The 25090-nt window shown below is 49.9% G+C and overlaps 1 protein-coding gene across 2 annotated transcripts; it reads right to left on the reverse strand.

The window, feature by feature from the left end:
* Positions 1-1914: 1914 nt before the first annotated feature.
* On the reverse strand, positions 1915-24259 carry LIG3 (DNA ligase 3). 2 transcript variants are annotated; one of them, XM_036268889.1, is made up of 20 exons: positions 24151-24259; positions 21417-21964; positions 17641-17784; positions 14674-14871; positions 13883-14034; positions 13037-13203; positions 12848-12925; positions 12249-12417; positions 10856-11011; positions 8916-9047; positions 8468-8547; positions 7355-7442; positions 6954-7031; positions 6529-6652; positions 5781-5923; positions 5430-5504; positions 4850-4996; positions 4189-4393; positions 3724-3839; positions 1915-2657 (listed from the first exon to the last, which is right to left on the reverse strand). In XM_036268889.1, exons 2-20 carry the CDS (start codon positions 21958-21960, stop codon positions 2424-2426), a joined length of 3030 nt encoding a protein of 1009 aa, XP_036124782.1. In that variant the 5' UTR covers positions 21961-21964; positions 24151-24259; the 3' UTR covers positions 1915-2423. The 2 variants fall into 2 exon arrangements, with proteins under 2 accessions (XP_036124782.1, XP_036124781.1); XM_036268888.1 differs by lacking the exon at positions 4850-4996 and having other exon boundaries at positions 24151-24245.
* Positions 24260-25090: the final 831 nt, after the last annotated feature.

The following is a 25090-nucleotide window of genomic DNA, read 5'->3' on the forward strand; positions in this document are numbered from 1 at the left end:
GTTTAGACATTGACATGGATTTGGTAAGAGATGGGCCTTAAAGATGTATTTGGAGAGGAGTCTGAGGACAGCCAATGTGCCCAGTTAAGTCTTCAGGTGACCCTGAGAGGTGGATGGTAGCTTTTGGATATATGTGGTAGTTGGAGAACTGCTGAGGTCGGCCCAGCTTCATAGGCAGACTGCTGTGTGTACACAGGCCCATACATGCCTCATTGATCACATGCCCAGGGGAGGGGGCCTCTGAGCATGCAGCCTTTGGGAGAGCTAGATTATGCGCACTTCTGCCCTATGTCTGAGGAGAGACTTGTCCAAAGTGTGTTAAGGCTTGAGGCTGAGCCAAAGCCCTTTGTCCTCATTGTTCTGGGCTGTGACCCATTGAGCACCTGGGATGACCTGTCTGCTGTTATAAACAAAAGCCCAAAGTCTGTGGAAATACACAAAAAGATACAAAATCGTGTATATGGTATAATCTCAGCAGCCAAGAAAATCGTGTCAGAAAGAATGGAAGGAAATAGGCAAAACACCTTAGACAGTGAATTGAAGATCACACCCAGCAGAACCGCCCCTTTGCTGTGAGTTTGCACCTTGAGTGTAAGCGCCCTGTAAGGACAGGTGGGGCTGGGTCTAGGTCAGCGGGGCCAAAGGGCAGTATCAGTGTCCTCTGGCAGATTCTCAAGGGGACTGCCTTGTTCTGCTGCCTTGTCCAGTTTGGTCTGAGAAGGCTGGAGGGGGTGGAAGTTTATGTAGGTCAGTGCTCAGAGGAGGAGCAGCTTTTGTCTCCACTGAGGATAGAATAAAAAGAGTGTCTTATTCCTAGTACTTAAGCCAGACTGAATGGTGCCTATTCAAAACCGATGTCCTGAGCCAGAGATGGCAGTACCTCCCCCTCCTGCCCCTTCCTCCCAACACATTTTAACCAGCAGGTGGAAACCCAGGTCCATCAGGTTAAAGTTGGCCTCCAAGCTGACTGGCAAGCAGCCTCCCCATAGAGTACATTACCTTAGCTGAACACACCAGAGGGCTGGGGGAGATAGTGGTCTTCAATCTTATAGGTCCAGACACACATTCACCTACCTCACGGGAGGATACACAAGCCTGCTAATTTTTTAATGGGAACTGTCAGGAGTCAGCGGGCCTGAGAACACAGGAATCAGTGTGGCCACCTGAGGAGCCTGCATTCAGACCGAGTGTGAGATGTCCCACACAGATGGGGGCTGTGGAAGTGGAGAAAAGCCAGGACTCTCTCTGGTAGGGTCTGAACATGCATGCCATTGTGGATTCTCCCAACTCAGCTAGGCTGTGCTAAGTGCTTTACAGAACTTAACTTGAGTTCACGTATTCTCTCCAGCAACCCTATGATTTAGGTGCAGTTCCGATCCCCATTCCTTTTGGAGGAACGGAAGCTTAGATGTTGAAATTTGAGCTTAGCTTTGAACCAGGTCTGCACTATCCACTGTGGTAGGCACTAGCCACATTCTGCAGTTGTGTTGGCCACATTTCAAATGCTCAACAGCCAACGTGGCTAACTTGTATTAGCTAATTCAGATCTACAGCATGTTTCCACTGTGCAGAAAGTTGTACTGAACAGCACTTGTCTACACTACATTGTTTTCCTTTTATGCAAATAAATCAGCCTCGGTGGCACAGGGGTCTTTCTTTATAAGCAGGCTGTATAGATTTGTCCTCAGGTGGTTATACTAAAGAGCAGTCTTATTTCCAGATTTTGGGGAGGCAGATCCTCTTGGAGCATTGTATCCCCCAGAGGAGTAGCCCAAACAACCTTCTTTTTCTTCATAAGGGTCTCATTTCCCTACCTGATCCTGGGTTCCCTCCCTTCAAAGCAGACCCATACCCTGTAACAAGAAAACACAGACAAGTAATAAAATTCATTTTGTTTTCTTTCAAATGAGGCTTCATTCCTGGTAAAAAGGGCCAGGCTGAATACAAGGTCTGCCAATATAAGCAGCATTTCTGAGGGAGAGCAGTGTCAGAAACAACTTTAAAAGGAGTGTGGAAGTGAAGGGCAGGCAGGGAGGAGGAAGACTCCACTGGGCTGGCTCTGGGGACAGACCTCAGCAGCCCTGCCTTCACTTCACTCCGTAATCACTTGGGAAATTACAGGAGGTGGAACTGGGGGAAGACAGAGATAACCATAAGATATTTTATTTCAAAGAGGAAGAAAGGTTCCTTTTTAAAGAACAAAAAGACAAAACCAGCACCCAGATCTGAAAGATCTAAATAGACCAGTAGGAGAAAATGACTTCCCTGGTGGCACCCAGAGCACCTGACTCCTGGGCGGAGAGAGACCGTGCACGGGTGTGGGTTTTGGAAGACACAATTCTTGGAGAAGAAGTCCATCCCCGCCCGTTTCTGCCCCAGCCACAGGGAAGGGTAGGCCTGGAGGCAGAGGGAAGGCAGCAGTCCTAGCAGGGAGCTACCAGTCTTCGTTTCCGGATACATGCCCAAATCCACTCTGGGGAGATCTGCTGGGCCTCAGGGTTCTTGTCCCTGCTACCCAGCACATGTGTGGCTGAGGCCACATCAAATTCCTGTACCAGGTCCCCATCAAATGCCACAAAGTAGCGTCTGAGACGGCTGAAGTCTGGTGTGGAGGGCGGCAGGTAGAGCCGCACCCCAGTGAAGATGTCCAGCAGCACCTGCAAACGCACGCGGGTCAGGGTGGGGCCAGAAGTGGGGCTGATCCTGTGCTGGGGCAGGTGGGTCTCCATGCAGATGAGCACAGGCCAGAGGGCAGGGTTAGAACAAGAGCCGGAGACAGAGCCCAGCTAGCATCAGGACATGAGTAGAGTTTACTGGAGAAAAGGCACAGGTATAAACGCCCCTATCCTCCAGCCACTTGAGATCACACAGGACTAACACTCCCCTCCAACCCTGCCTAGAGGAAGGGGACAGGTCTCAGCACTGGAGCCTGGAGAAGGGAAAAACACATGTCTCCGAGAACATCAGTGGCTAGTGGGCAGGGATGTTGCTCCACCAAGCATCCCCTGCATACAGCTAGGCTGGGGCCAGGAGCCCAGCACATTACTGTGGTTGGATTCAAGGGCTCCAGGTAGGGAAAAGGCAGCCAAGGTTCTCAACAGGTTTGCTGGGGACAGGGTTTGGGGTCTGAGCTGCCAGACTTCTGTGCTTAGTCTGGGCTGACGGGGGAGAGGGGCATGACTGTACTTTATATAGTGACCAAACGTTTACTTCTCTGTCTGCCCTTTGGGCCATCAGCTCCCCACAGGTTGAGCCTAGTTACTGGTCTCAATGGGTGGCTGACAGCTGTAGTCAAAGGCGGAGGAAGTACAAAAGGAAAAAGGCTTCTCAGGTGAGAGGACAGCCACTGAGCCCAGGGCGTGGCCTCTCCCTCCTCGCTGGCCGAGCACAAACTCACACTGCTGCACTCCCATACCCAGACTGGGTTTCTCCCCTTTAATATAAAGTGTGCCTTGGGATCAGCGGCCGGGTGGTCCCTGCAGCCTCTCTTGGCTAGGCTGGGCTGTCTACCTCCTGCCTGCAGACACAGCTCTGCCCCTCTGCTCACTGGCCAGCTGCCTCTGCAAGGCAACAAGAGGGAACAGGGTAGAGCAGCCGCAGGAGGGGAGGAGGTTTGGCTGTTAGTCCTGAAAACATCTTTGATCATCTCAAAGTTCAAGTGCAGTGTTGGGAACATGAAGCCCTGGGCGGGAACACCCCCTTGGTGCATGCCTACTCTCTCACCTTTGCTTGGCATGGGGTCTCGTCTGAAGCCTTCCGCTTCTCCCCCACCTTCACGGAAGACTTCGTGACCAGCTTCTCTCCCGCTTTCACAGAAGGCTCTGCAGCCAGCTTGGGGCCTGCAGGAGAGAGCTCAGGATCAGAATGGAGAGGAGGGTAAGAGGAGCTGACAATGGACCCTGAAGTCAGGCAGCAGAGAGAGGGCCCGGCCTTCCTCTGCTCTGAGCATGGGTGAGAAGGGAGAGCTCAGGTAGTGCCCAGGTCAGATGGCTTTCCCAGAGTCCTGTCATCGGGTTTCCTGAGCAGATGGAGGGTGCCAGCAGCATGGATTCTGGCCCATGGCTGAACACCCAATAGGAATGCAGTCAATGTCAGCTGCATGGACAGAAGCACATGATCTGAGAGCTGGAATGGGAACCGGTCCCTGTCCTCTGATGTCTGTCCTCACAGTGCTTCCTCCCTTCTTACCACTTTTGCTGTTGGGGTGACTCGGCTTCCCTCCTGCCTTCTTGGCACTGGTAGAAGACTGCTTGGGGGAGGTTCTGGCCTTCTGAGACACAGCAGGCCCCGAGGCGCCCCCATTCTCTCCGCTGCTGCCCCCGGTAGTGGAGCTCCCCTCGTCTCCAGCCACTACAGTGAAGTCTGCCCTTTCCTTGGACAGCTGGTACAGTTCCTGCGGAGGGGAGGGACAATGGCAAGTGGTGTCAGACCTTTCTCAGCTGCTGGCCTCACAGGTGGTCTGTGTTGTCTGTTTTAGGCACACGTGGCTGGGGAACAAAAAGGGAAGACGGACAGAGAAAAGCTGCTTCCTTGGTGCTTTTCTAAACTGTGGCTGTTTCCTTGAGAAGCTAGTAAACATCACTGTTCTCCGTTCCCCAGCTCTTAACAACATGGAGACTAGCCTGGGGCAAGCCCTCAGCAGGAGGCTGTGAGACCAGGACCCAGGGCGCAGCCCCCAGCAGGCCTGATGCCTAGAGCTGCTGCTCCTGGCCCTGCAGCAGCTTGGTCTCCCTTCTAACAGCTCCCTGCGTCTCAATGGAATGGGGGAAAGGAGAAGACAGAGGACAGGCCAAACGCCCAAGGTTTCAAGGCTGGGACAGTGGGCAGAGGACACACATGCAGCTGGCACCTTAAGTTGGGGGAGGTTAGTGGCAGATTTCCAGTCCTTATCATCCCGGATTCGGGTGCAGCGAGGGAATCGGATGGAGATGCCGTCGGCTGTGTGAGCCTCCGATTTGGAGAACTCAGCCCCTGTGATCTCCCACACGGCAGCTCTCTGTCAGGAGCAAGGCAGGTCACTCACGGGTTAAGCAGTAGTACCTCCCAACCAGCTACAGTACAGGACGACTGAGACCCAAGCACTGGCTAACGGGCAGGAACTGGGTCAAGTATCACTGTTGCTGCTTCTGCTATGTGACCTTAGGGAAGCACTGTCTCTTCTTTGGGCCTCAGTTTCTCTTTCTGCAAGAAGGGATTCGGCCAGGTCACTTCTAGAGCAGAGCATCTGACTGGGGATGGGCAGTCTCTTTCCCTCTCTACTGAGGCTGCTTCCTTAGTGTTGACTGGCCATCTCTGTGCCTGTCACTTGTCTGAAAGTCCAGATCCCTGCGCCTAGTGGACTGTCAATGAGGTTGAGAAGGCCTCTCTGTGGCCCTAGAGAATTTCCAAGCTCATTGTGGGCTGAAGGACCGCAGGCACTGGGTTGATACCTTCGGGTCTGGGACGATGAAGTCAGGATAGTAGATCTTGTTGATTTTCAGCCAGCTGGGTATCTTGCTGGGATCCTGCAGGAGGAAAAAAAGATGTTGTCCTGGGCTGTTCCCAAGCCAAAACCAGACTCAAACCCCCTCTTGGTCACGGGACCATGAGAAGAGGTGCCAGTGCAGAAGGCTGACCCTCGCCAAGGGGCCCTCCCTGCCCAGAGCCGGTGTGGCCCATAGGGCGTGCAGCCTGGTTTCCACTGGACTTCGGAGGCCGAGCACTATTCCCGTGGCCAAGCAGCGCTCTCCTCTCTGGAGACAGATCAACGATACCTGCAGTCCCCCAAGTGCAGCCCTCACCTTGCTGATCTTCACCATGTCCAGCTCCTTCTGCAGGCGGGCCAGCGTCGCGTCGTCATGGCCGCCTGAACACTTGGTGACTGTGCACCACTTCTGGCTGCTGGGGTCGTAGCAGCCCATGAGGAAGATGGACATCATGCCACCTGGGGGGATGGGCTGAGCTGTGGTGGAGGGAGCCATCTCTGCCAGCCCCACAGCCCTGGGAGGCCGCCTGCTGGAGAGGAGGGGCTGGGCCTTGGCCTCAGCGCCAGAGCCAGAGCCCACCGCTCGGCTCCGCCTCGGACTGGCTATACAGGGTTAACCTTTACAAGCCCCCGTTTCCTCTTCAGTAAATTAGAGATATCACACAATCTGTTGGACTCTGGTGAGAAGTAAAAGCAAGTGGACAGTGCCGGGCATATAGCAGGTTCTAACAGTACTAGTTCCTCAGATCCCAGCTTCACCTCCAGCCTGGAAATAAATGGAGGTTTTCCCTGGGGAAAGCTGCCAGGCCCTGAACAGTTGGTGGTGAGTTTCTCTGTGCCAGGCGAACACAGGGTATTCTCGTCTGACTACCTCCTGCCTGTCTTTAGCTCTCAGGTGTTGCTGACTGCCTGGGGTGACATGGCTAGATTGGGGCCCCTGAGGCCAGAACTGTGGAAGTCACAATAGGCTTTGCTGGCAAATCAAGTCAGTAAAATGGCCAACGTGTACCCTGAGTGCTGCCTTTCAAAGAAGTATCATCCCAGGGACCAGAGCCCACCCTGACCTTTGCTCCCTTGCCCGTAGAAGGCCCCCAGGACCACCAGGTCAGCTGTGTCAGCCATGGCCCCCTCGTTCAAATAGTCTTTCTTCACTTTCAGCCAATGCCGCTTTCCAGGCTCGTATGTACCCTGAGGGGAAGCGAGAGAGAGACCAAGAACTACAATGGAAACTCCATGAGGGTGGGATTTACCTCTTCCCACAACATAACTGGACCTTCCACAGTGCCCGTCTCAATCCAGGGAAGAGCCCTTCGGCCCCGGGCACCACAGGAGACAACAGCAACCTGTTCTCGAGCTCCAACCCTGGAGAGATGCTGGCTCAGCACCCACCCCGAGCCCCTCAGACCACACTGCCACCTCCTGGCCAGGGCTGGAAAGGCTCAGCAGGAGGGCTCAGTGCGCAGGAGAAAGCCAAGGCTGCAGGTCTTACCTTTGCGTCCTTCAGCACCAGCCCTTCCAACCCCTCTCGGATCACCCGATTTATCATGTCAACCAAGTCTGAAGCTTTCTGAGGGATAACAGGAGAGATGTTGAAAATAGGAGGTGTGGGAATCGAGAAGGTGCATGGGAGTGAGGTGGAGGTGGTTCCTTTTCGCCCACTACTAAAGTGCCCACTGGAAATACCCAGACTTGAATACAAAGAACAAAGGGCTTGCAAAGCAGGGTCCCTGCCAGACAGGGAGCCCTCCTCAGAGGGGACTAGGAGACAGTACTCACAGTCAGCAGCCCCATAAGAGAGTGACTAACGCATTCTCAGTCACCTCTGACCCCAGGGTTCTCTGCCTGCTTTCAAACCACTAGGGTGCTGCCTAGGGTGGAGTCTTCACTCACCGTAACTTGCTTCATTTCTGAGAACATGATCCGGTTGGGAATTTCAACCATGTTATCATGAAGAAACTTCCGCCGCTCACACAGAGGCCTAGGGGATGCGAGAGCTGGATCAGGTCAGGCTGCACCCCCCACCCCATTAGTTCTAAAAGGGAGGGGACACAATGACATCTGGCTTCAGCAGAGGGTCTGCCATGGCTTAAAGCCCTTGTATCTAACAGTTGTGCCCGAGAGGGCTACAGGGGCTCCCCCGTGACCAAAGATGACAATGTGAGCTGTGGCACAGAGCCACCTCACCCTGCAGTTCCGGTGTCTGCTTTATTGAGCCATGGGAGAACTGGCCTCTAGCCCAAACAGACTGTATGAATTCAGTCCCAACTGGGAAATGACTCCGACTCTTGTTTTTTATCCCCGGCAACCCTGCCTTATCCCAGGCCCAAGGCTGGTTGGTTCTTGGGTCCGCAGGCTAGTAAGCCGCAGGACGAAGCCCAAACCCAACTCCTGCTCCCAACAATTCTTTCTCCCTTCCCTTCCACATGCGAGGGTGTGGGTCAGTGTGAGAGGGTGGTGGCAGGGACACACTCTGTGGAAGAGGCTAACACTGGTTTCTTGGGCCTAAGAATTTGGAGGCAGCTAAGTCAAGACTGCTCGTTCTCCCTAAGACGGTCCCACTCACAACCCCCCACAATCTTGTGCTTCCTGCTGTCAGCCTTTTCCGAAAGCAAAACCTCTGAGCTGAAAACCATCTGCCTTCTGTCCCCGTGGGTGCTGTTGGAGAAATAAACGGAAAATCCCACTGTGCTCACAGTCTATTTCTTGTCAACAGTCTATTTCTCAACAGTCCATCTTGCTGTAGCAGGGAAAGTTGGGGGGCGGGGGAGCAGGGACTGTGACTTAAGCTCTCACAGATGAGATCTAGTCACCACGTCTTCTCTTCCTAACACTAGATGGGGAGGTGGCTGTGTAGCAAGTGTGCTACCTCTCAGCTCCCCTCTGCTGCTGCCCTGGCGCTGCCCAGCTCCTGGCTCAAAGAAGCGTGTGATCCAGCCCCTTCCTTGCCCTCTTATAATATGAACCCCCACCTCTCCACCCTGGAACTGAAAATAGATTCCTCACCTGTCCATCAAGCTGACACCATTGAAGTAGATACAATCAAAAACAAACAGGCAGACATTAGCATCCTGGAAGGCGGCTTTCTGTCGGAGAAAAGGAGGGCAGTAGGTATGAGGGAGAAAATAAGAGGGCGTGAGAAGTGGGTAATACCAGTCTACTTCTGGAGACCCTCTGCAGCACCTGACAGAAAAGTCCTATTTGTGCTTTGAAGCCCCTGGTCCATAAGGGCATTTAATGGAGACCTACCCAATTATAGTTAGTTCCCAATACTAGCCCCGTTTGATGCAAAAAACACATCTAAACTCTGGGTTAATTCAGAAAAAGTTCAGAAATGAAGAATAAGCCCAAACCTAAGTGAGTGATCAATTCTTCCCTTTCAGACTGATGAGCGTGCACACACACACACACACACGCACACACTCAGTCTTGCACATTTGCCCTGACCCAGTACCTTGTGCACACCCAGAGTCCCAAAGGGCAATGGTTTGCCTGTCTTGTTGTCAATCAGGAGCACTTCAGAGTCCAAGATCATACTGTGGCCCCCAGGGAAAGCCTGAGGGATGTAGTCCTTAAAGTGGGCCACCTGGAGGCAGAAGGGTCACTTAGATGAGGGAGAAGTAGGCAGTAGGGACCTGAAACCAAGCCACAGAAAGCAAAACCCAGGCCCCAGAAGGAACATAGAATACCAACATGTGGAAGCCCAGCTACTGTGCAAAAAAACCCTAGGCCTTGTCAGCCACCTGGACAAAAGGAATAAGGTATGCTTCAGAACCCCTGTCCAGACCCAGGAAGAGGGTGGCACATGTTGAGCCCCTTTCTGTGGGCTACAGAGGAGAGTTTGGAGGAAAAGGAAGAAACAGAGAATATGTGAGGACAGGTCAACATGGAAGGGAAGGAGGAGAGGTGAGCAGGCAGAGATCTGTGGGGAAAAACAGATTGGATGGAAAATATATAGAAAAGGGGAAATGAATCCCCTAGGAGCAGCAAGGAAATGCAGGAAGAGTCTTCTCTGAACCCATAGCCATCTTCAAATGAGTAGGAAAGGAAATTTGGAATTGGACTTTTTCTGAACAAGGCCGAGCCCCAGTCTCTGACAGTTCCAGGCAGGGAGAAGTCCCACTGTTATCCATGGCAGCCCCCACTAAGTGATGCCAGCAGTGAGGTCCAGAGAGATGACTGTGGTCCAGTTCTTCCCCTGGGCAGGGCACATCGGCCATACACACGTGCGATTCTTAAACCGGGGACAGGAGAGATCTGCACACACCCATCCCACTCTGTTTCAATCCCCTCACGAGCCGAAGCCACAGGAGAAACAGGTGAGCGAAACTTTGGTAAGGGAGAGCAGGGAGAGGGCTCGCACTCTGGGAAGCTGAGCTTCACCTTCTCCTGGGTAACAGGAGGTGCCCATTGGCCAGCTCGCCAGGAGCCGTGCCTTAGCCGTTTTACTGCGCACCCGGGCTCCCCGGGGAAGCACTGCTCGGCTGTCCTCTGGACACCTGAAACGAACAGCCTTGCTGCTCTGTGCCAGCAGGAAGGATGTGAGCCACACACCACAGCGCCTGCAACCAGGGGCTCTGAGGTGGGAAAGAAGGGGCAGCAAGGATGGGAAGTCCATGTACTCACTAGCTGCTTTTCCTTGAAGATGCCCCTCCCAGAGGCCCTGAGAGCTGAGAAGGGCTGAGAAATGAGGTTCTCAATGCCCCATTAAAGGCAGGGGTTTGGGCTCCCAGATGTCCCCAGTGGGGCTTTTTTTTAAAAATATATTTTTATTGATTTTTTAGGGAGAGAGGAAGGGAGAAAGAGAAACATCGACGTGAGAGAGAAACATCGGTTGGCTGCCTCCTGCACGCCCCCTACTGGAAAGTGAACCGGAATCTCTCAGTCCATGGGACAACACTCAGTCCACTGAGCCACCCCGGCTGGACAGGGACTTTTAAAAATTTTTATACTGCTGTATGTCCAAACAGTGCCTAGGACAGACTAAGCACCTGATAAATATCTGTTGAACAAATTCATGAATGATGATGACCCAAAAGCCCCTTTGTATCTGAGCCATAATTTATCTCATGGGAGGAAACAAAGGAAATGGAAACGCAAAAGACAAGCACAACAAGTCACTCGCCAGACAGACTCACTGTCCCAGCATCACTGGGCAGGGGAGACATCACTGCCCTCTGGGCTCTGTGCTGACTAACCGAGTCCAACTGGCCTACTGAGCAACCCCTCATTATTGGAAGAGTCCATAAATGAATAAATAAATTCATTCATTCACTCAAAGAATATAAAACAAACCTATTGTGTACCAGAGCTGGAATGGCTATGGCACTCTGGCCCTCGGAGCCTTAGAGGCAGAAGGGAAAGACAGTCCTGGTAGGAAGGCAGGGACCTTACCTTGTGAGGTAGGACAGGCTTGAGACTGCGGCTGAAGTAGCTGAAGTGGTCTCCGTTCTTATGCACCTGGACTCGCTCCCCATCATACTTGATCTCAGAGAACATGCCGTTAGGACACTTCTTCATTGCGTACTCAATGGACTTGCAGGCCTCGGCCTTGGGAGGTGGGGGGGAAAGCCTAGAGATTACAGGTGCTCTTCTCACGAGGGCAGCTCAGCAGCAGAGCCCAAGGGCCCTGGCCGACTACTGGAGCACATCCTCAGGGCCGACCACTGAAGAGGTGATGGGGACGGAAAAGGCTGTGCAGTGTCATACCTGGAGTTGACACAGGAGCCTGCATTTTGAGGACTATGAATGCAATTCATTTTAGAGCTAATAAAGTTCCACTGAAACAGCATTTCATTTTCCCCAATAATGCAGGATCTTTCAGGGCCTCTGGCTTAGTAAACATACTGTTATCTCAGCACAGGAGGTACGGAGAGGTGAGATTAGAGTGCAGGTGGCAGTGAGGCTGGCAGGTCCCTCGGACAGGACACGACACGACACAGGAGTGCTTATCACATACCTGTGCCATCCTGACTCAAATAACAATGGCTACCATTTGGGGGGCATTTATATGTGTCAGATCGTATACATAATTTCACTTTATCCTCGATGGGGTATTTTATATGACAGGTATTATTGTTTTCATTTTATGGATGAGAAAACTGAAGTTCAAAGAAGTACCTCACTTAAGATTCCATAGCTAGTGAAAGGCAGGAATGAGGTTTGAATCTAAGCCCAATTCCAAAGGTTATGTGGTTCATCACTAAGCAACATAACCCATGCCACTCTTTAAATAATAGTTTGTAGAACAGACTCCAGAAAGAATTCTTATAAAAGTCAGAAAGGCCACTTGCGGATGACTAGGTCCCGTCCCTGGGACAGAGATCTCACTATTTTGGTGCTGGCTGTCCCTCCCACATTCCTAGGAGGGAAAGAACACTTCCTACTCCGAACATAACACCCTAAACCAAGGCTTCAGTATAATACACAAGACAGTTTCATGAAAAGCACTACACACCACTGGAGCAACCCAAAGGGTCACACAGTAGGCATGCTGCACGTGTGGGGGGTCCTGCTGCATAGGGAACCCAGTGCCAAAAAGGATGCCCTGTTTCTTATGAGATGAGCAGAGGCCCAAGATGATCTGTCAGAGCTGGTCTTCTCCGCAAGCTTCCTCTTTCCAGAAGAAAAGGAGGCCCCGAGAAACACCCCTCTCCATCTCCACTCTTCCTTCTCCAAACTCCTAAATCAACTCTCAAGGGCTACCAGCATTCATGCCCTCCCAGATTCCACATGGAGGGAGTGGATACTTGGAGAGGAGAAGGCAGGGCCAGAGCAGCATCCTTACCAGCATGGGCTGCACCGGGGTCATCAGTGAGGCCTGAACGCTGAGAGCTCGTCTCCGGCCTGGCTCCTTCTCCACCTCCTGCTCATTGTGGAGGACCCGCTCCACCACGTCCTGCAGGTTGCGTGAGGCTTTGAAGGCTTCATAGGCATTGGGGTCGAGGGCGTCTAACCTGCCAGTGTGGACAGGAGCACTGTCTTTGACCTTACTGCTTTGGATGGCAGTCCGTCCTCACGACAGAAGTCCCGATATATGGGAAAGGGGTATGTTCTAATGTCTAACGACTTTCACAGGTGAAAAAGCTCTTGGACACTGTAGCCCTTCTGATATACTGTGCCTACGTGGATGCTACCCTAGCAAAGAGGGCACTGGAGTGGGTAAGGGACTATTATGCTTAATGAACATAGTCTGTCCTTTGTGAGAAGGGTACTGTTGTTTCCATTTACATAGGAGAAAACGGAGGCTGAGCTAGGTCAAGTGGTGGGTCCCGCAGGAAGGAAGAAGGTAGAATCAGGATTCAGATCCAGATAGGACTCCAAAGTCCTGATACCAGCTGGCAAGGGAAGCTGGCAGCTTAGGCTGTCAGAGGAGCTGGTACTTACACGTGTTTTGCTCCCGAGTTCATCTTCAGATCATGTTTGATCAACCTGATGATGCACTTAAGGTCATTGGCTGTACATCTAGGGGATGAGCACATTCCACTTTGTCTATAAAGAGCTCTGAACCCCCAAACCTTCCTTCCCTAGTGATTCCATCTCCCCACGCCCACCCCCACTGGGCAGCTCCCCAACCTGGAGGCGATGTCCTGCAGGGCCTGTTGCTGCTCATCCTCCTTGGTGAGCTTGGAGAGCCGCAGGAGGAATTCGTCCACCTCCTGGATGGTAAGAAGGCTCTTGGCAGCGGGGGGGAAAGACCTGCTCTGCTCAAAGAAGACTCTGATTGTCTCTGATACATCACCCTGTCTCCAAAAAACAAAATACTACCGCTACAACCCCAAAGTGGCCAACTGTATCCCCCTACCCCCTAGGACTTGAGTTAGAGATTTAATCATTGCTCCTATCCTCAGCTCACACACACTGACCTCATTTCTTAGAGAATCTACCCACCCACAGTTTCTGGAAAGAGTACCTCCATCCATCGAAGGATCTGGCCACCTGCCTTAGCCAAAAAGTGACACAAGGACTAATTCAGGGCTGAGCCGATTTGATTCCTGTTAGAATTTGAACTAATAGACAAATATGATCATCAGATAATGGAAGTAGGCAGATAGAAACTTTCCGGTGCCAAAGCTGGAGTCGTGAACAAACCAAAACTGAATGGTAAGCCTAAGTTATAGGGGAGAAAAAGCAAAAAAAAAATAGAGCCCAGAAAGAGTCCCAGGAGAGACAGCAGGAAGTCTCAGCTCCTGACCCTCGAGAGCTGGCTTTCGTGGCTCAGCAGTAATATGATTTCAAGCCTCAGAACCTTATGAAACTAACAGCTGTAGCCTCACCTTCAGCTCCTCTCATAACGGAAGCTGCTCAAATGGGTTTCAGTTCTCTAAAACAGCATGTACCCCAACCAGAAAAGAGAGATTGCAGGTGCTTAGCCTGGCAGCACCCTGCCTGGAATGCCGCCTCCCTTCCCTTTCCGCTGACCTGCTCTAGATCTCGTGCCATATCATCTGGGTTGCAGTTAAAAATGCGGCTGAAAAGCTTCACAATCTGCTTATCATTCAAGTTGTAAACGCTCTTAATAACACCCGGCAGCAGCAGCTTCACTGTTAGGTACACATCACCATGGAAACCATCTGGAGACAGAAGAAAAGAGCCCTTCTGAGAAATGGAGCTTAAACAAGTAAATACATAAACTCAAGGAACCAAAAGAGGTGTTTACATCGCTGCCTGTGCGGCTACAGTACCCCATGCATTTCATGACAGCAGTAGAGGTCAGTGTTTGGTGGTTGATGTGTCTGCCTCCCCTAACTGAGCCCCTGGAAGAACTCCCGCAGGGCAGAGCCATGACTTCAACTTTAGTGTCCCCAGTGATGAGCACACTGCAGATGCTCAGTGATGACTTGTTAGACGAATGGAAAAAGCAGAGTTGGAAGATTCTATTCCAAGCTATGCAGTGATTCACAAAAACCTAATCAAACATGCAGAACAATGAATCTTCCTCTTGGTCAAATGGGATAGATTCTTCTGGCCTCCTAGGGGTGGAATAAGGGCAGAGGAAGAAAGATGCCAACCTGATTGGAGCAGAACCAGCTACATACTTTGTGGGGCCCAGTACAAAATAAAAAGGCAGACCTCTTTGTTCAAAGCCATTAAGAATTTCAAGCCAGTAAGAGCAAAGCATTAAACTGAGCGCAGGGCCCAATGCCCGTGACTCCGACTATGGCACCGAGCTCATTAGAGGAAGAGCCCACCCAGGATGCTCCAAGCCCCACCTCCTGCTGAGCCTTTCCGAAGGAAGTCCTGGATGATCTGGGTCTTTGTGTTGTAGCTAGGATTTTCAGCCACTGTGGCGCACAACTTCCGAAACTCACGTAGCAGACAATCCTTGTGCTTGGGGTCACATTTGCTTGAGGACAGACTTGTTTTACGGGTAGGGCTTGAGCAGGCTTCTCCAGAGTTGTTGGGCTTGGCTATTGGAGAGGAAACAGCAGAGATGATTCACTTTGCCTTGCTGAGAAGGAAGGGAAACTAACAGGCACTCTGCTGGTGCTCTATGTGTCTCTTTACTTCATCCCCCCAAATAGCCCTTTGGGGTGTGTTACTCATATTTTACAGGTAAAGAAATGAAGGCAAGTAATTTCCCCAAATCTCACAGCTATTAATGGTAAATAAACTGTGGCTTCACACCCAAACAGAAGACCAGGTGAGGAGCATCTCTTTACATGAGCGCTTCACAGAAGAGCAAAGGCCACCTTAAGGCCAAGAGTGGTCAGGAGGATCTCAGAGCTGACCCCAGAAAAGTTGGGATGAGGAAGGGGGAAGAAATCAAAGGACATGTTAGTCAACGTAAAATTATTCCTATCACAGATGGTCAGAGCTGGAAGAAGCCATAAAGATCATCTAGTTCAATCTCTTCTTACTGACAAAGAGACCCAGACTTGAGAAGAGAGACATTCCCAGCTCTTCGCCATTCCCACCCACCCTATTACCACATTTTTTTTTTTTAAATCTTCACCCGAGGACATCCTTCCACTTTTTGTTCAGATACAGTGGGAGGGAGAGACACAGAGAGAGAAACATCGATGTGAGAGGGACACATCGAGTGGCTGCCACCCGCAAAACCCCACAAACTGCAACCAAGGTAGGTGCCCTGAGCGGGAACCAAACCCGGGTCTCTCCGGACTGCAGGCCGACACTCCAACCGCTGAACCAAACTGGCCAGGGCCACTTTCTTTTCTTTCTTAAAGGTTGTCAACAAGTAGGGCTTTTCTCCCGACCCCCCCAAATAACTGTACAACACTTCAGTGATCCCCGCTTACGTCCTTATGACAATGTACAAAGTAGACTCCACCCTGCAAGCTTGCAGCAGAGCTGTTAGCAAGCAGGCTGCTGCTGTAAACTCTGTCGGGGCTTGTAAGTTACAAATGCATCCTTATCTCTGACCTGGAGTCTAAATAGGATTTTAGTGGACAGATCTCCAAAGCATCGATGTTCAGCAGGTTGCAAGAACCAGAACACCCTATTTCCCTCAACTTCTCCCAAGTTCCTTCCCTAGGACCAGGGCCCTTCCAGAAACATGCTGTCCTTATGGTCACCTGGACGCTTCTGTATTTCTATCTTTGGCCTACCATTAAACAAAAAAACAAACCTCAAATTTTTTTGGGGGGGGGTTAATCCTATTTTTCCATTGATTTTTTTTCAGATAGAGTGGAAGGAGGAAGGGGGAGGGAGGGAGAAAGAGAAAGAAACATTGATGTGAGAGAGACACATCGACTGGTTGCCTCCCGCACAACCCTGACCACAACCCCGAAAGGGCCGGGGACCAAACCGCAATTGAGGTATGTGCCCTTGACCAGAACTGAACCTGTGACTCTTTGGTCTGAGGGGCGATGCTCTAACCGCTGAGCCAAACTGGCCAGGGCATGGATGCCATGATTCTTAATTGCCTGCAGGGGTAATGATGGTCCTTATAACAGCTGTTCCCATGGTTATAGGTTCCTACTGTTCCTTTTGACAGATGTTAATGTTCGTGTGTCAAGTCTCACACTCTTGGGAGCCATAGTGTCCACTCACGCACCTTTACCCAAAGTCCAGCTACTTCTACAACAGCCCTGCTCTTCTGGACTCAGCAACAGCAATTCAGCAACTCCTCACCTCAGCCCCTCAGATTGGTGGAAGAAAGCCCCCTCAGGACCCTTTCTGGAAGAAGCATCCTCCGTGATTGAACCTGCTACCTAGGTATGTGCCCTTGACCAGGAATCGAACCCACAACCCTTCAGTCTGCGGACCGACGCTCTAATTGCTAAGCCAACCCGGCCAGGGCCAGAATTTTAAATTAATAAAAACCCTACAGACTCAGCCACCATTTTTACACCCTTAGTCCCTTTAGTCTCATGAGAACACTGTGGGGTAAAGGAGGTGTGTGCTGCCATGCCCACGTCACAGACCCTCATCCAGAGGCTCAGAGGTAAAGTGACTGGATACCCTGAGCAAGCTGTCAGGTCAGTGCTGAAAACAGGACCCAGGGCTTCTGACTGCAAGTCTAGGCTTCTTTCACTCACATAAAGCTACCACCCCAAGCAGCTTCTGAGTCCATGTGTTTTGGCTTCATTTTCTTTACCTGAAATGAGTTAGTCACAGAATGTTTCCAAATAAAGACAGAACAGGATGTAGGGTAGAAGAGCACAGGTGTTAGAATTAAACAGACTTCAGTGTAAACACTAAGTCCATGAAACGTCAACTTTCTCACCCATGAAACAGACCTAATAAAAGTACTTCCTAAGGCTAACTGAGGAGCAGACAGAGCTGCCGATGTCACAGCCCCACCTCGCCCAGTGCTGCTTTCTGCTACATAAGGCGTGTGGGACATCTGCCTTCTCCCATACTTTCATCTCTGGCTTGGGCAAGTTTAGGGATGCAATTTCTCAAAATGCTTTCATAGTAAAAAAACGAGGAAGTAAAGGGCAGGTTATAGTAGTCTGTCCGACCCAGGTAACTACTTCAAAGGGAAATGTCTTGAGAAAGTCAACATCTTTTTGCTACAATAGAGCTTAAAGTATACAAAAAAATGCTATACGGTAGAGCACTGAGAATTAGCCATTACCTGGCTCTGCTCAGAGGGAAGCAGATTATTAATAAGACTAGACAGCACAGAATTTTCACTCATAGCCATAGTCCCAAGTAGGATACCAAATTAAAAGGAGGACCATGACAGCTAAAGTAGCCCTAACCTATCTTACCTGAAAATCCAGAAAATTTCCGGGGATTGTTATTGGTAACAAATGAAGCACCTTTCACCGGAGATGTCACCTGGCCTGTGGCTGTCAGCTTAGCCTGAACGACGGCTTTCTTCTTTGGTGTGCTTGTTGCCTTAGAAGACAGATCTGTAGATCCCCAAAAGAAAGGAAAATATGCTTCAGTTAAAGATCCCTGAGAAAGTGTCCAAAGGATCTATTAACTGCTCATACAGCCTTGTTTGGCAAGTTAGTACCAACCCTGGCTGCTGGCTGGGTGGAGGTACCTGGTAATATGGTATTGGGGGAGGGTGTTACGGGAACAAAAGATCCAGTTACCCTTTATTAGTAACTTAAATATTCATCAACACTCTCTCCCTCTTATCTCACATATAGTAATCTCCAGATTATTTGGGGAAAATTAGAAACCACATCTCAATATATAAAACTTGGGAACCTCAGCTCCATGGAATTAGCCCCAATTTATAGAAGCACAAGAAAGTAAAATGAAAATGGGTAACAGAGCAGGTCAGTTTGGCAGAGACAGGAGAACTTCCAGCTGCTGAGTTATCTGAACTATGTGACAGTGTATTTTCCTTCCTCTGAATGAGGTGGGTCAAGAAGTAACAAAGGCTGAGGCTAATGGCTAAGGCAGGGTAGGGCAGGATAGAGAGCTTGAGAAAGGAATATATGAGTAGTTTTCTCTCCAGGATGTCTTTCTTCCTCTCAAAAAACAAGGATAGAGGTCCATTTTTAGAGCCACTGTTAGAATCCTCCTAGGTGACAAAAACTATACTTAATTGAAGATATGAATATTATTTTAAAGATGAGGCCCTGGCCAGTTTGGCTCAGTGGTTAGAGCGTCGGCCTGCGGTCCAGAGAGACCCGGGTTCAGTTCCCGCTAAGGGCACGTACTTCGGTTGCAGTTTGTCCCCGGCCCTGGTTGGGTCGTGCAGGTGGCAGCCATTTGATGTGTCCCTTTCACATCGATGTTTCTCTCTCTCTCTTCCTCTCTCTCCCTCCCACTCTGTCTGAACAAAAAATGGAAAAGTGTCCTCGGGTGAGGATAAAAAAGAAAGGCTAAACCCATAAGAAAGATTGGTGAATAAATAAATATCATATAAAGATGAGGATACTCATGGCCATAAAGGACTAACTGGATTTGGAATTATCAGTGTAAGATTTCTAAAATAGGCATAAATGTAAATATGCATGTATGTGTGTATTTATATATATCTGTGTGTATATGTGTGTGTGTTTTGGGTATATACACACATTTACTTTCTAGTTCTAGTTTGCTGAAAGGGCTTAAAAGCAAAGACATCTCATGGCAACAAAGGCATGGAGCATTCAGATTTTAGTCTCTAGTGCCCTTCCTCAGTAACAGGAACCAGGACTTTTCAGAGAAATGGCTGATTCCAGGGCAGGGAGGGGATACGTAGAAGGTAAGCCTAAGCACAGACTGTTGCCAGAGGAAGGGAGTACTTGAAAACATTTTATTTTATATTTTTATTATTATTTTTGTTAATCCTCATCTGAGGATATTTTTCCATTGATTTTTTAGATAGAGTGGAAGGGAGGGAGGGAGGAAGGGGGAGAGAGGGAGAGAAGAGAGAGGGAAAGAGAGAGACACTGATTAGCTGCCATATCGATTTGTTGCCTCCTGTAAGACCCTGACCAGTGCCAAGGATGAACCTGCAACCCAGGTACATGCCCTTGACTGGGAATCAAACCCTCAACCCTTTGGTCTGCAGGCCAACACTCTAACTGCTGAGCCAAACTTGCCAGAGCTAAAAACATTTTAAAAAACAAGACAAGGACCCAGCTGGTGTGGCTCAGTGGTTGAACATTGACCCATGCACCAAGAGGTCACCGGTTCGATTCCCGGTCAGGGCTAATGCCCAGGTTGTGGGTCAGATCCCCAGTGGGGGGCATGCAAAAGGCGGCCAATCGATATTCTTTCTCTTTCATCGATGTTTCTATCTCTTTCTTCCTGTCCCTTCCTCCCTCTCTAAAAATCAATAAAAAATAAATGTTGTCCGACTAATGTGGCTCAGAGGTTTAGCATCCACCCATGCACCAAGAGGTCGCCAGTTTGATGCCTGGTCAGGACACATGCCTGAGTTGTAGGCCTGATCCCCAGTGGGGAGCATGCAGGAGACAGCCAATTGATATTTGGTGTTTCTATCTCTTTCTCCCTCTCACTTCCTCTCTCTCTAAAATCAATAAAGGAAAAATAAATAAACAAACAAACAAACAAGATGAGGGCATTCAGTTCATAGAAACTAGCTCAAAGCATCTCCCAACTAGCCAAGTATGGGACATTAAAGCACAGTAAAATTATAAGCCACCAGGAAAAAGAAGTAATCTATGAGTCCATACAGATAATAAATTGATAGATAAAATTGATCTATCATCCCCGCCAGTTTGGCTCAGCGGTTAAAGCATTAGCCCTCAGACCGAAGGGTCGTGGGTTTGATTCCAGTCAAGTGCAAGTACCTTGGTTGAGGTTTGGTCCTCGGCCCTGGTCAGGGTTGTGTGGGAGGCAACAAATTGATGTGTGTCTCTCACATCGATGTTTTTCTCTCTCTTGCTCTGTCTGAAAATAAAATGGAGCCCTGGCTGGTTTGGCTCAGAGGTTGGAGCATTGGCTTGCGGTCTGGAGAGACCCGGGTTCGGTTTCTGCTAAGGGCATGTACCTCGGTTGCAGTTTGTCCCTGGCCCTAGTTGGGTCGTGTGGGTGGCAACCACTCAATGTGTCCCTTTCACGCCAAGGTGTCTCTCTCTCTCTCTCTCTCTCTCTCTCTCTCCCTCCCTCCCTCCCACTCTATATGAACAAAATATCGAAAAATGTCCTCGGGTGAGGATAAAAATAAATAAATAAATAAAATAAAATGGAAAAATATCCTTGGGTGACGATTAAAAAAAAAAAAAGACTGCCCTGGCCGGTTTGGCTCAGCGGTTAGAGCCTCAGCCTGCGGTCCTGAGAGACCCGGGTTCGGTTCCGCTAAGGGCGCGTACCTCGGTTGCAGTTTGTCCCCGGCCCTGGTCGGTTGTGCGGGTGGCAGCCACTCGATGTGTCCCTTTCACATCGATGTTTCTCTCTCTCTCTCTGTTCCTCTCTCTCCCTCCCACTCTACCTGAACAAAAAATGGAAAAATGTCCTCTGGTGAGGATTAAAAAAAAAAAAAAAAAAAAAAGACTATGGAAATGTTCCAGATTAAAGAAGGCCAAAGAAATATGACTACTAAATGCAATTCCTGATCTTAAGATAGGGATTCGATACTGGAGGTGGGGGGAAAGCTATAAAAGGTATTTTATCAATTGACAAAACTGGAATACAGGTGGTAGATTAAAGTATTATATTAAGAATAAATTCAATGAAGTTGTTAGCTGTAGCATGGTCATATAAGAGAATATTGCTATTCTTAAAATATATACACTGAAGCATATAAAGGCAAAGGGGCCATAATGTATGCGACTTACTCTCAAATGGTTCAGGAAAAAAAAAACTGCATGTGTGTAAGGAGAGAGTAATAAAGGCAGTGTACATAAACACTAATGATAAAGCAAAGACAGTGAAACGTTAATAAAAGGTAAATCTGGGTAAAGGGAATATAAGTGTGTTTTGTACTATTTTTATTCCTGCAACTCTTCTGTAAGTTTGAAATTTTTTTCCAAAAAAAAATTAACAGAATAAATACAGACAGACATTGGACTCTACTCACATCACTTTTTTTCTCAGTACCAGTAAGATGAGAAAGTAGTATTCTTTACCTCACCTGCAATATGCTGACTTATCTGCTCCTTCTCATTATCTTCCAGCTCTTCCCAGCCTTCCAGCTCTGTGAGGTCCTCAATTTTTTTTGTGGTGGCACGGGCCCGCTCCAGTTTCTCAAACATGCATTTCACGTGGTACCACTCTTTCATATCACCCCCAGACTCTGAGAAGGGGTTGGGTACCACTTTGCCGATTCGGCATACGCCCTTCACAATCTTTTCCTTGCATTTTTTGCAACCAGCTGTTCCACGCTTGGCATAGTCCACACAGAACCGTTGCTCCATCTCACAGGGCCCACTGCAGAGTCCCACATGCGACCGTGGCAAGAAGACAAAGCAGGAGGCTCGTGGTCTTAGATTGCCTTTTTGGAATGACAGAATGGGCTTTCTTTTCTGGAGGAGACAGTGCCCATGAAGCCGATCTGTTTCTGACCACTGGCTGAACTGTTTTATGTCTGGCCAGAGATGTTCTTGGAATAGGCACAGTTCTTTTCGGCTGAGTGTACGGAGGGTTGATGGGAAGAGGATCTTGAAAGCCAAAGTCATACAGCTGCACAAAAGTGTGAGAGGTAGAAAAGGTGAGATATAAATGAGAAACTAGGCTTTCAATTCCTCAAAGGCCAAGGTCCTATACAGTCTATAATGACTAATCATACACTTTCCAACATATAAAAGATTTAATGCCTAGAGGATGAAGAACAGTTCCAATACAGGAAAATTCAGTTTGCAAAAGGGTGTTCAGTTACCTAATATACACATATATAATTAGCAAATCACAATCAAGAGAATCCAAATAACATAAACGCTTTTCTCACATTATCAGCAATACCTGATACTCAAAATGAATATAACCCTTAAGTATTACAAGACCTGAAGTTTCTTTTTAATCACCAAGACAAATTACATTATGTCCATGAATTTTTTTTTATTAATTTTTGTTACAGATGTTTCTCCTCCCCCACTGATTCCCCCCTCCCCCTCCCTCCCTGCCCTGTCCCCAGCTTTGTTGTCCATGTCCATTGTTCATGCATACATGCATATAAGTTCTGTGGTTTATCTCTCCCCCACCACCCCCTCTTCTGGGGATTGTCAGTCTGTACCCCACTTCCATGTCTCTGGGACTACCCCATTCCTCAGACTATTATGTTCATTATATTCCACAAATAAGTGAGATCATATGATACTTGTCTTTCTCTGTTTGGCTTGTTTCACTTAGGATGATACTTTCCAGGTCCCTCCATGTAGTCTCAAAGGATAAGAGATCTTTCTTTCTTACAGCTGCATAGTACTCCATTGCATGTCCATGAATTTTTATAATTTATGCATATATGCCATCTTTGGAAACTAGGCCACTCTATAGATCTGTGCCCACAGCAGAGGCCCAATAACTGTTAGCCCTTATACTCAGTGAAGCTGTTTTCCTTTAAGCAGAGGCTCCCTACATGCAATTATATTTCAGCAACTTGAACCAGAGAATACTGAAGTACCAAGGCAACAAGAATCAAAGGAACGGATAAATCAATCCCAATGGAAACAGGGATAATACGTGCATGGTATTCCCCTTAGCTTCCCATTTTCTGAAGTTATCTTCATAGTTCTGGTTTTAAATATACTGTAAATGATGCCAGTCTGTACACCGCTTTGTGTGAAATTGCTATTGGGTTGCATATAACGAAAAGCAGACTTCACTTAATGTAGTGCAACTTGATGCAGAGGAAGGCAGATGGATGGGAACTGGGGGTGGAAGTGCAAGCGTGACAGTACAGCTTAGGGGTTATGTTATCTCTGAAACATGCCCGAGTCTCAGTTTTCAAATTTCTAAAACAGGGGAAAGAATACCCATCTCACGGAATGGCTGGGGAAATGAAAATGAGTTTACGGATGGACTGGTGTGTGTGCGTGCACTCTGAACTTCCTGAAAATGCATACAAAATGTGCATATTCATAAATGCACCTTTTTCTTTGTTGAGCACCCTCTGCTTTTCATGAAATTCACAAAAAGCTCTATAACCCCCGGAAGGTTAGGAAGCATAGATGACACATGAAAGCATGGCCGGCTCCCGAGAGGAGCTCAGAACACCTTCCTCAGAACGGTTTACGAAGCAGCCCCACTCCCATCGCGAAAGCAGCCGCCTCAGCGCCCCTCGCGGCGCCCGGTCCGCCCCGGCCGCTCGGAGGAAGCCCGCGGGGCCCCAGCCGGCCGCGCCGCGCAGCCCTGCAGCCAAGGAGCCGAGGACACCGCGAGGCCTGAGCGCCGCGGCTCAGTGGGCTGCCCCGGGCCGGGAAGTGAAAGCCCCGCGGCCGCTTTTCCTGGAGGGCCTTCCCGCGGTGCTTTCGGGCAGTGGGCAGTGGGCAGTGGGCAGTGGGCAGTGGGCAGGGTGCGGACGCCCGGGCCGCCCGGGGAGGCGAGAAGCGCGTCCCTCGGACTGAGGACACAGACCAGGGCTGGGGAAAGGGACGCGACGGGAAGAGAAAGGCTCCAGTGTGCCGACCCGGCCGGGGCCAGAGCGGCCCCCGCGGGGGCACCCTCCTTGGTGTGGATCCGTGGGGGTCCCGGGGAGCCGCAAGCCAACCCCCATGGGCTCCCGGGGGGGCGCCACGTCACGGAGGGTGTGCCCCGGGGCTCCGCGGGCGGGCGGGGGAGGAGCCGAGGGGGCTGGCTCCCGCACCGCGTCAAGTCCCGGGCCCCGGGCCGCCTCCCTCCCCACGGCCTGGACCCGCCGCGCCGCTTCTCACCTGCCTTCCCGGCTCCGGCGCACACCGAAAGCCTCGGACTGGGCGCCCACAGGCCGCGCTCAGCCACCACGGTTGTAGCGCCTGTCTCTTTAAATCCGGGTCTTTGAGCCGGCCGCAGCGCGCAGGCGCAAAGGTCCTGGCCCAAGCTGCGCCACGCGTCCTCCCCCCGCCCCGCGCCAGCCACGTGGGCGATTGTGAGGTTCAGAGGAGGGAGGCGCTGGGTACTGTGTTGAGGGGTTCCTGATCTGTGATCAGAGCCGGGAAAGCGGAGATTCGGGATGTGGTGGCGCCCAGGAGCGCAGCCCGGCCTGAACTTCTGAGGACTCTCTGATTTGCTGATAATGTTAGAGATTACCTAGTCCTTAAAGTTCCTGGTTGGGAAACTATATTGTGAAGGGCTTGAGGAAGGCAGTCACATCATTTCAACCTCCTTTTCTGTACGCCCTCTGTCTTGTTTCCACACAGTGCCTAGCGCATAGTAAGTATACTACAGATATTACTGAATTGAAAAGAGGCATTAGATAGGTATAGATATAAAATGTAAAAGAGTGATGGGGAGGGTCATCAGGAGCAGGGGTGGCGAACTTGGGAGGGGAACGTCTGGCTCGCCCGCGGTACCGGGAAACCAATACCAGCTAACATCCTAGGCTTCACCAAATTAGCCTGATCAAATATAGCAGGCTAATTTTTAAGTTGATAATTTTGCATGGCTGGTAAATGATGTTATAAATATCCACATGGCCCTTGGCAGAAAAAAGATTTCCCACCCCTGAACCTCTTTTAAACCTCAAATCAGCTTTTTGAGAGATTAGGATGGCCATTTTTACAAAAGCGTAGCAGGCTTAGAGGAGGCTAAGTGAACTTGGTCAGGGTCCAGGATGGGCTAACGATTGATTGGGCATTGTTAGAGAGGTAAGCCAAGAGGAGATCCTGGAGGGAG

Source organism: Molossus molossus, unplaced genomic scaffold (genome assembly GCF_014108415.1).
Source record: "Molossus molossus isolate mMolMol1 unplaced genomic scaffold, mMolMol1.p scaffold_m16_p_19, whole genome shotgun sequence".
Lineage (NCBI taxonomy): Eukaryota > Metazoa > Chordata > Mammalia > Chiroptera > Molossidae > Molossus > Molossus molossus.

Coding starts and splice junctions, on each gene's coding strand:
- LIG3 (XM_036268889.1), bottom strand. CDS start 21,960: ATGACTTTGGCTTTCAAGATCCTCTTCCCATCAACCCTCCGTACACTC. Junction 6,653..6,953: donor TGGTGCTGAAGGACGCAAAG/GTAAGACCTGCA, acceptor GCTTCCCCTCAG/GGTACATACGAGCCTGGAAA. Junction 3,840..4,188: donor TCACCCCAACAGCAAAAGTG/GTAAGAAGGGAG, acceptor TCTCTCCTGCAG/GCCCCAAGCTGGCTGCAGAG.